The sequence below is a fragment of the Condylura cristata genome, unplaced genomic scaffold (genome assembly GCF_000260355.1).
Source record: "Condylura cristata isolate star-nosed mole 26May11 unplaced genomic scaffold, ConCri1.0 scaffold00022, whole genome shotgun sequence".
In the NCBI taxonomy this organism is placed as follows: Eukaryota; Metazoa; Chordata; class Mammalia; order Eulipotyphla; family Talpidae; genus Condylura; species Condylura cristata.
Genome location: NW_004567123.1, coordinates 17985795 through 17996547, shown reverse-complemented (window position 1 = coordinate 17996547; position 10753 = coordinate 17985795). Strand labels below are relative to the sequence as shown.

Here is a 10753-nt window from a genome sequence, read left to right as displayed (position 1 = left end):
TCTTTTTCAATCAGTGTTTTTGTGTCTTTTGGGTAGATACCTAGGAGTGGGATTGCTGGGTCGTAGGGAAGCTCCATGTTTAGCAGTTTGAGGAACTTCCAGTTTTCCATAGTGGTTGTACTAGTTTGCTTTCCCACCAGCAGTGTAGGAGAGTTCCTTTTTCTAATGTCGAGATGCTTTTACTTTTTCATATTTATTTTTCAAATTTAAACCATTTTATTACTGTCCAAAACCCAGACCATTTAATAGTCATTTCCTGTTCCTTCCTTCCCTTAAGGAAATATTTGTTGAATAATGGTATCAATAAGACATAGTTTCTGCCCTGTAAAGTGATTAGCAATTTAGTTAATATATACCATTTCAAGATTGAATCTTGAGCTTATTTTTTCAAAGGAAAACTATTGATTTGATACTTAATTTGTACTTGATAACTTTCAACTCTTATTAGGTAGGCAAAAAAAGTTGAAGAGTAGGAAACTTGATCAGATAAGAAAACTTAGACTATTAGAAAAGTTATATAGAATTTTATTTAATGAAAAGTACACAGAGTAGGCAGTTTTATGTAAAATGAAATAAAGTTTTCTAGCATTCTATGAGATTAATAGAACCTATTATTGAAACTGGGCAGGAAGGTGCCCTCCCTATTGGCACAGCGGGTTAAAGCACAGCACTAAGAAGCTAAAGCCACTTCAGCATGAGTTTGATCCCCTCCCCGGAGGTGACCCATATGGCACTGCAGACCTCTCCTGACCCGCCCGTTGCTCCCCTCAGTAGTGTACTTCATCAGTCAGCCTGTTGTGCTCCCCACTCTCTCTGGTGAACCCTCTCACTGCTCCTGCACCTCTGGCTTGTACCCCAGTTCTGTATGCATAAATAAATAAATCTAAAAAAAAAAAACTGGTGGGAAGGTAATAATACAAAGAAACTTGAATAAATTATACTTATAAAAGACACACACATTTGTCAGCAAAATACTTTAGAACACTAGGCATATTTATTAAATAAATGACACACATAGTCAAATATGACTGATTTAGTAGAGCAGTGATAACTTAAACTTGGAACTCTGTTATCATTTTATTATATTTATAAAAGTAAAGAGAAATGCTATATAAATAACAATCTTGACAAGAGGTAGAAAATTCTCAAAATCATTTTTGATGACCCCTGTAAATTCTAATTAAAGGCATTAATTAGAAACCTTTACAGACTTTTTTTTTTAAAGATTTATTTATGCATGTAAGAACTTGGTTTAAGTCAGAGGTGCAGGGGATGAGAGGATTCACCACAGAGAGTGGGGAGCAGAACAGGCAGATCTACTGAAATACACTGCTGAGGGGAGCAGATAGCAAGGCAGGAGAGGTCTGTTGCACCATGTGGATTGAGCTCAATCCCTGGTTGGGGATTGAGTTTGTGCTGCAGTGGTTGGCAATAGCTTGATAGTGCTATTTTTTTTTTTTAAGATTTATTTATTTACGTGTACAGAATGGGGGTACAGGACAGAGTTATTGAGGGTGAGAGGATTTACCAGAGACAGTGTAGAGAGAACAGGAGGACTGACTGAAATACAGTGATGAGGGGAGCAGCAGGTGGGCCTGGAGAGGTCTGCCATACCATATGGGTCATCTCCCTGCCTGGGGCTTGAACTCGTGCAATAGTGACTGCAATACCTTCTTAGTGCTGTTCTTTAACCTGTTGTACCACCAGGGAGGGCCCTGATAGTGCTATCCTTAACCCCTGTGCCACCCCTCCAGTGATGGAACATAGGGGACATTTTCATTAAAGAAAAGGATGCTGACAGTTTTCAATATTATCTTAGATGCACTAATTAATATGACCACACAAGGAATATAACTGGCAGGTATCAGTATTGAAAGTGAGACTATATTTACAGTATATAATATGATAGTCTACTTGGGAACTGCAAGGGAATTAATTGATAATTCATTTGACAAAGTTTGAAGGTTAGACCAATTGATAGTATAATTAGATATATAGTGATAATGATTACTTCTATCTTTTTATTTTTTTACTTCTATCTTTTTTTTTTTAAAGATTTATTTATGCATACAGAACTGGGGTACAGGCGAGAGATGCAGGGACGGTGAGAAGGTTCATCAGAGACAGAGTGGGGAGCAGAACAGGTCGACTGATGAAGTTCACTGCTGAGGGGAGCAGTGGGCGGGTCAGGAGACGTCTGCTGCACCATGTGGATCTTCTCCTAGGCGAGGATTGAACACAAACTGAAGTGGCTTTAGCTTCTTTTAGTGCTGTGCTTTAACCCGCTGCACACCAGGGAGGGCCTCCTTCTATTTCTTTATCTTACAACCATTCTACCCCTTATAAGTAACCCATTTTATTAGTTTCCTGTCATTTTATAGCTGTTTTAAAATTTATTTTAAAAAATTTAAACTTATCAAAACCAAGAAATTTATCAGTAGATGAGGTCAGGGAAGCTTTCTGAATAGAAAGGATTATTGAGGAGGTAACCCTAGTAATTTTTAACTTAAATACAAATAAAAACAAAATCTTATTTTCCTTTGCCGAAGCATATAAACACTGCAATAAAGCAATTGGTCAACATCTGCCCCTTAAATACTTTTTAAAAATAATTTTTCATTTGGAAGCTGTTTAACTTATACAAGTATTAGGTAACTAAATCCTTGTAAAATTCACACAAGTGGGATCTTCCTGGTGGTACAGTGGGCTAAAGTGCAGCACTACAAAGCTAGCTAGCTAGCCGCAGCCGCTTCCATATGAGTTTGATCCTGGGCCTGGGCAGTGACCCACATGGCACAGCAGACCTCTCCTGACCCACCCGCTATTCCCCTCAGCAGTATATTTCAGAAGATCTGCCTGTTCTGCCCCACCACTGTCCTTGGTGAATCCTCTCACTATACCTGCATTTCTGGCCTGTACCCCAGTTCTATATGTATAAATAAATAAATCTTAAAAAAAAACTCACACAAGCATAAGTCTCTTGGTCATTCTTATTCCTTTTTACTCTACCGAGAGCTAACTTGGTATTTAATAACTCCTTCTTTCTGACAATGTCTGTTGGAAATGTGACTCCCAGCTGCATTTTTAGTTTGGAAACTAGACCTCCTCCGTGGCTGTTAGTTACATGTTGAAGCTGAAAATTCTCTCCCCTTTTCTGTCTGTATAGATTTTCTTCATGCTTCTTCTTTTGTTAATCTTGTCACATTCCTTCTAGCTCCCCTATAGTTGGCCAAATAATGTAAGGTGAATGAGGTAAAATTACTATTTTTGTAGATAAGGGGAGATAATTATCAGTAGTTAAACAATTTAATTGTTTAAAACTTAATTGGTTCATGTGTCTGATTGTCCTCAAGGGTTGTGGCCACAACATACGTCTGTGGAATTGATCAGATAAAAGCCACTAGATTACTAGATTTGTTAACTGTTTATGCTGAACTGTCCCCAAGGCACATGGTGGGTTAAAGCACAGCACTGCAAGTAAATCACAGCCACTTCAGTGTGAGTTCTATCCCCAGCTCCAGAGGTGACCACATGGTGTGGCAGACCTCTCCTGTCTTGCCCGCTGCTCCCCTCAGCAGTGTACTTCGTAGATCTGCCTCTTCTGCTCTACACTCTGACTGTGGTGAATCCTCTCACCACCCCTGCACCTCTGGCCAGTACCCCTATTGTGTATTCATGAATAAATAAATCTTAAAAAAAAAAATGCAGTTGGGTTCCTCATCTCCTAAGAGTGACATGCATTCTTGTCACAATTTAGAAGAGTAGAGAAACATTTTTTTGCTAAAAACCTGTTTTGACTTTGGTTAATGTTGAACCTCCTAGAAAGGTTTGTTAGGTCTTATCAGACAGTGGGATGCTGGTTCCTTTAAATTGTTTTGAGCATGGAATATGCTTTAGGTTTACTGAGGGCTCAGAAGTCCTTCATTTCTTGAGTATGTGCAGTGGAGTTGTGAGACTAGGAATTTGGAGTTGATTTGGTGTGTCCAGACCTAGCAGTCATTTAGACAATGACCAGTGCAAATGTAAAAGAAATTGGGGTTTGTCCTGAGGTTGCCAACTTTTTATTTTATCAAATAAGGATATTTAAAATGCATATCTAACTATATACTTTTTATAGTTAATACTTGCTCATGGAACAACATTCAAAACATACAGAAGGATATATATTGAATAAAATAAGTTTATACTTCCTCTCCAGTTCCTTAACTATCCAGTTCCTCTCCCAAGAGGCAAACCGGGTTGCTTGATCATCCTTCCAGAGATAGCCCACGCATTTAAAAACAGGTATGAAAGTATTGGCTCTCTCCCCTCCCCCCAACAAATGGTAGTGCATTCAATACCATTTTCCATCTTGAGTTGGTTTTTATTTCCACTTTTCATAGAGATCTTTAAAAATCAGTATCTAGAGAGCTGCCTCATTCTTTTTAGTGGTTACATAATATTAATAAGAATATTACAAGCAATTGCCATTGTTTTAATTTAAGAAGTATATTTAAATATCAAGAAGAATGTGATTTTAGTAGAGGAAAGTTCAGTAAACTAAATAAATTTAGTTTGCAGAAAAATTAATTCTGTACTTGGGACAAAGACCTGTGTTTGAAAACTATTGCTGGAGATAGCAAACCTTAAAGAAAAAACTTTGAATAGGAGCGTGTTAGGGGCAAATTATATTATTTTTGAAGGGCTCATTAGTTTCTCATAGACAGTGAATGAGAGGCAAAAGGCATATAATTGAAATATTTATGTCCTTCCCATTTTACAGAGAAAGATAGTTTTAGGAAATCTTTTTTTGTCTCCTACAGTTACACTACTCGGTTTATCAGAATCACAACTGGTCAGTCTGCTAAGACATATCTACAGCAGCTATATGCCAGTTAAAAAAAAAAAAATATATATATATATATTTTGTTTTTTACATCATTTTTTATTTTTGTACAGTGTATGTTTTCTTACATAGTCCCCATGAAATTCCCACCACCAAGTCACCTGTGTACCATCACCATGGTCCCTTGTGTTCTTCCCACTCATTTTGATCCTACTCCTTTCCACTCCTCCCTACCCACCCCAAAATATCACTGGTTTATAGTTGCCTGTTGATTTTGATATTTACTTTATTATAATTAGTCTTCCCCATCCCCATCCCTTTGTTGGATCCTCTGCATTCCTCCTAGAGTGAAACCATTGGTATTTTTCTTTTTCTTTCTAGCTTAATTTACTGAGCATGATCCCTTCCAGCTCCATCTATGTTGCTGTGAATGGCATGAGTTTATCTCTTGATTTGTATGCGGGTTTGATTGATATATGGAGACTAGTTTTAGACTAGCTTCCTTCTGTTAATATTTTTTGAACAATTAATGTATCTATAGTGCCATAAGGAATTTTGAAAAGCATACACTGTCAGTCCTGTGTGAGAAGTACCCATATTATATGATGGGGCCCTGAACTTGTAGATTGACTTACACTTAAATAGATAGCTAGAGTTTGAGAGCCTTGGAATTGAGGAATTCACAGAACACGTGTGACCTTTGGGAAGAATAGGGTGAGAGAATTCATTTGTTGAACCTTTATTGAATTCCCAGTATGTGCAACCTGTTGTCATAGGTTAACAACAAGCAAACTGCTTAGAGGATACTGGTTTAGGACTGACGAGTACACAAGGAAGCAGGCCTGTTTATTTAGGTAGTACATATTTTTTAAGACAGCACTTTCTGTCCTAGCTAATGGATACAATAAAGGAAGAAAATTGAACAACTTCAAGTTATAGGTAGAAAATACAGGTAGAATCTAAACTTTTAAAATCTAGAATAGAAATATGATTAATATAAATATATTTAAGAGAATAATTACATAGTTATTTTTAATGATTGGTTTGTTGAAAAAGTCACCATGAATTTTTACTTGAAAAACAGAAAAAAATATGCCATGACTTTTCCAACAACCCAGTATTTATTTTTGTAGTGAACAGTACATTCATATGGTTGAAAAATACAAAGTATTAAAATTATTCCTCTCATTTTTACCTCTACCTGTTTCCATATAAAGTTCCCTTCTGATACCAGTTCTGTTTAAATGCTGGAAACAGAACCACTCTGAGTATTTTAACCACAAAAAAATTTGACAAAAGAATTGGGTACTTAAAAATTGTTGGGAGGGTTGGAGGAGTGGGACTTAAGGAGGGGGCTGAACTTAAGAGTATTGCTTTGGAGACCCACCTTTGGGTTTGTGATCTGGAGTCAGGAAGTCACTACTGCCACTGCTGTCCCTGCTGCTGCTGCTTGACAGTCAGGAAGCTGGTAACTAGGCATTAGGCCTTTGTTACTGCAGATTAGTGCGTTAGCATCATCTGGAGCTTGTTAACGATTTTACCTCTAACTCCATCAACTGACTCAAAGTTCATATTTTTAACAAGATCCTCTGATGATTTGTAGTATATGAAAATTTGAAAGACTGCACTGGAGCACTGGTCTGGTCACTGCAGTAACCTCCAAGTCTACAGGTTTCCATGATCTTGGTTACCAGCTGTAAGGGAGTCAGGAAAATTTAGTCGTTGGTTGTCCCAAATCTCAATCTAGGATGAGGGTGGAATATGGATACTGAAAGAACCCATCTACTCAACTGACCATACTTCCACAGGTAACCATTGTTAGTTTCTTGTGTATCTTTCCAGATAATGTATGTGTATAAAAGTATATATGAAAATATATTCTTTTTCATTCAAACAAATAATAGCTTACAAAACACAGTTTCTATACTTTGCTCCTTCTATGTAATAGTAAGTATATCATGGATGAGCGTTCAGTAGCATAGTAAAGAACTGTTTTTTTCCCACAACTACATAGTATTCTACTATATGGATTGCAAGATTTTTGAAATTAAGCAATCTTATACAATCCAGGTTGCATGGTTAGTTTAATTTATTGGTATATGTAAAATATAATCTAGTTGTTAAATGTTTGTTTCTTAAAGCCTTCTTTGTGCTTAGGTCTTGTTTGTATGTCGTCTCTTTTATCCGTCCTTCTACTTTACATGAGGGAAGTCAAGTTCTGAAAGGTTCACTTAATAGTTCATAAATCAAGGAATATCCAAGTTGTGATTGAACTCCAACTCTGGTAGTCTCTATAGTTTGTGTATTGACACAATTATGCAGAGCCTTCAAATGGTAGACTTTATTTAGTATTTTGGTAACCAATACCCTTGGGAAAAGGTTTGAAATGGTACTGTTTTGGGTGGATATTAAAATAATTTTAATTTCTCTTTCCTGACTCAGGTATCCAGCTCACATAGAAGATATTGACTACGAAGAAGGAAAAGTACTCATCCATTTCAAGCGTTGGAACCATCGTTACGATGAGTGGTTCTGTTGGGACAGTCCTTATCTACGCCCTTTAGAGAAAATACAGCTGAGGAAAGAGGGCTTACACGAAGAGGAAGGATCTTCTGTGAGTAACAAATCTGAGAAGTTCTATAATGAACCACATCAGCCTTTGGGCATTTATTTTGCAGCCTTGATGTTTAGTTTGAAACTGGGAAACAGTCCTTAGGCCTGAATATGCAGCTCTGAGACCTGCATGGTACGTTGGGCTCCTGAGGAATCCCAGTTTCATCTGTTTCTATGATGTGATTGATGTAGCAGTTCATAAATTAATTTGGCTGCGACTGCACTGATGATGAACAGACCTTATTTCACTCTTTTATCCCTTTATCCCTGCATCCCTTTAGATAATTTATTAAGGTGCTATGCTGTCTAATCATTTGTTAAGCAGTCATTTCATGTGGTACCCTAGGCAAGTTTCATATCAAGCAAGTCTTATGTAAGTCCTTGAAGCTTCAATTTGGACTTTATTAGACTATATTTTGGTTCCCTAAATTTCATCACTATGCATGTTTCATCACTATGCATGGGGCTTTTACTGACTTGAGAATGAAGGATGAAGTATTAATTTTGAGTTTTAAAGTGTTTTTTTAAGATTTATTTATTTATGCATGTAGAATTGGTATACAGGCCAGAGGTGCACGGACCATGAGAGGATTCATCAGAGACAGAGCGGATAGCAGAACAGGCAGATTGATGAAGTATACTGCTGAGGGGAGCAGCGGTGGAGACAGGAGAAGTCTGCTGCTCCCTGTGGATCACCTCCAGAGCGGGTCGAATTTTCACTGAAGAGGCTGCAACTAGCTTGCAGTGCTTTAACCCATTCTGCCACCAGGGAGGGCCTAAACATTTGTTTATGCATATAAGAACTGGGATGTAGGCCAGAAATAGGGAGGGGGTGGTGATAGGAGTCACCAGAGACAGAGTGAGGTCAGAACAGGCTGATTACTAAAATACACTGCTGAGGGGAGCAGTGGGAGAGAGAGGAGAGATCTGCTGTATCAAGTGTGTTAGTTCCCTGGCTGACAGGGGGTCAAACTCATTCCGTAAGTGGCTGGAAGTAGCTTGGTAGTACTGCATTTTTAACCCCTATACCACCAGGGTGGCCCAGTTTTGAGCTTTTTAAATAACCTTTCTTTCAGACAGCTGTGGAAATCCTGCTACCATTCTTTCTGATTCAACCCTAGATTCTGTTTTCCATCTGCCAAATGAATTTAAACTCTTGCTAGCCTCTTTTTCCTTCCCGAGTTTATGATTGCTCAGTATTTATTTTACAATTTTTTAAAAGATTTATTTATTTTTGCATACAGATCTGGGGAATAGGCCAGACGTGCAGGGAAAGAGAGAGGATTCACCAAAGGCAGAGAGAACAGACAGATTGACAAAATACACTGCTGAGGGGAGCAAGAGGGCAAGATAGGAGAGGTCTGCTGTGCCATGTGGGTCACCTCCTTGGTGGGGATAGAAATTGTGGTGAAACAACTGTGGCTGGCTTTATGGTGCTGCGCTTTAACCCATTGCACCATCAGGGAGGTCCCTGTTCTATGAAATATTAATGCACAGTGTGCTGGGAAAATAGTATCAAAAATTAAAAGTGAATAGGTGTTTCCTTTGGCAAAAGAACCTTTAAGCGCAGCGGGTTAAAGCACAGTACTAAGAAGCTGAAGCCACCTCTGCATGAGTTCGATTCCCGCCTGCCCCGGAGGTGACCACATGGTGTGGCAGACCTCTCCTGGCCCGCCCGCTGCTCCCCTCAGCAGTGTACTTCATCAGTCGGCCTGTTCTGCTCCCCACTCTGTCTCTGGTGAAGCCTCTCACTGCCCCTGAGCCTCTGGCCTGTATCCCAGTTCTGTATGCACAAATAAATAAATCTTAAAAAAAAAAAAAAAAAGACTGTGGGTGGCATTAAGTGACATGAATGTTGCTTCTCTCAAGACAACGTAACTTCCTTCTGTCCAGCTTGTATACCATGTGTGTTAATCCTGGGCATATAACCTCACTTTGAGAGACAGTGTAGGTTATCGTTAGTGCTTTCTTACACCTGCCCAGACCTCCGTGACTGGAAAAAGTCTTATTTGCAGACCTTTTGACCTTTTGTTTTGACTCCCAGTGCTGAACAGTGGAAACATCTTCCTCAATGGGACTAGCCATCTCCCTTTCCTATTCTTGTCAATTCTAGCCTCTTTTATGAAATCTGAATAGTGATTTCAGTTCCTATGTTACTGGATTAGTAATGGGATTTTTTTTTAATGTTTTCTAGGAATTTCAAATAAATGAGCAGGTCCTTGCTTGCTGGTCTGATTGTCGTTTTTACCCAGCTAAAGTCACTGCTGTTAACAAGGATGGTAAGGCATTTGAATTTCAGTTGTTTTTACTCATGACTTAGGGGATACTTTATTATGTTTGATAATATATTTTATAGTTTGATAATATATTTTCAGTATGTATTATTGCCTAGGCATGTTTTCACTTTCAACTTAATTACTGCAACAGGACTTTGGAAAAGATTATAAATGGAGAGAGAAGGCTGGATTAAAAAGGGAGATTAAATTGTTTGCCCCCTAAATTTTAGTCATTGTTTCGTAAGATAGTTATGGTTCATCTGCACTTCACTGGGGAGTGTGCAGGTCCTTGGTGTCTGGGAATTTCTAGTATAATTGATGGAAAAATGCCCCTAATACTCTTTTCACTTATTTGTGAGTTGCCTAGAAATGAGTGAGCACCAACAGTCTTTTTTTTTTTTAAAGGTTTGTTTTACTTATTTATGTATACAAGAGATGGGGTGTAGTCCAGAGGTGTGTGGATTGAGAAGATTCACTAGAGTGGAGAGCAGAACAGCTGGAATGACTAAAATAAACTGTTGAGGGGAGCAGAAGGTGAGACAGGAGAGGTCTGATGAACCATGTGGATAGCAGCCTGGCCAGGGATCGAACTCATGCTGCAGTGGCTGCCATAGCTTCATAGTGCTAAAACAACCCCTTCCACCACCATAGAGGCCATATTTCTTAAAAAATGCTCTTTGTGGGTACAAATATTAGAGTTGCTCATTCAAATGGAGGTGTGCTAGGATTTAGAACACTGGGTTGGAATGTGTGCAGATTTTAGAACATGTAAGGAGTCAAGATAGGTAACTTGACCAAAAAGTGGCTCATATGATTATCACAGGCGAGAGGAGGGGTTATTAAGAAAAGATGTATTGTTAGTACCCTGACTCACAGAGAATAGTCCCTGAATCTAAGTGATAATGTTTTTTACATTTTCTACCAAGATGCATGCTGTATGTCTTTGTATGTCTTTGATCGCTGCAGTCTGTTTAAAGTAATCAGATCTTTTAGTACCACCAACAGGGGTGACATTACGCAATATTGACTTTTCATTCAG

At 38.4% G+C, this 10753-nt stretch overlaps 1 protein-coding gene across 3 annotated transcripts in view; it reads left to right on the top strand.

Annotated features, from left to right (window-relative positions):
- PHF20 (PHD finger protein 20) overlaps nucleotides 1-10753 on the top strand; it is a 108458-nt gene that overhangs the window by 34909 nt on the left and 62796 nt on the right. For all 3 annotated transcript variants that reach the window (XM_012728322.1, XM_004687230.2, XM_012728323.1), the window contains exons 3-4: nucleotides 7268-7439; nucleotides 9633-9717. In XM_012728322.1, the coding sequence (XP_012583776.1) occupies nucleotides 7268-7439; nucleotides 9633-9717 (257 nt within the window). The remainder of the gene's footprint in view (nucleotides 1-7267; nucleotides 7440-9632; nucleotides 9718-10753) is intronic.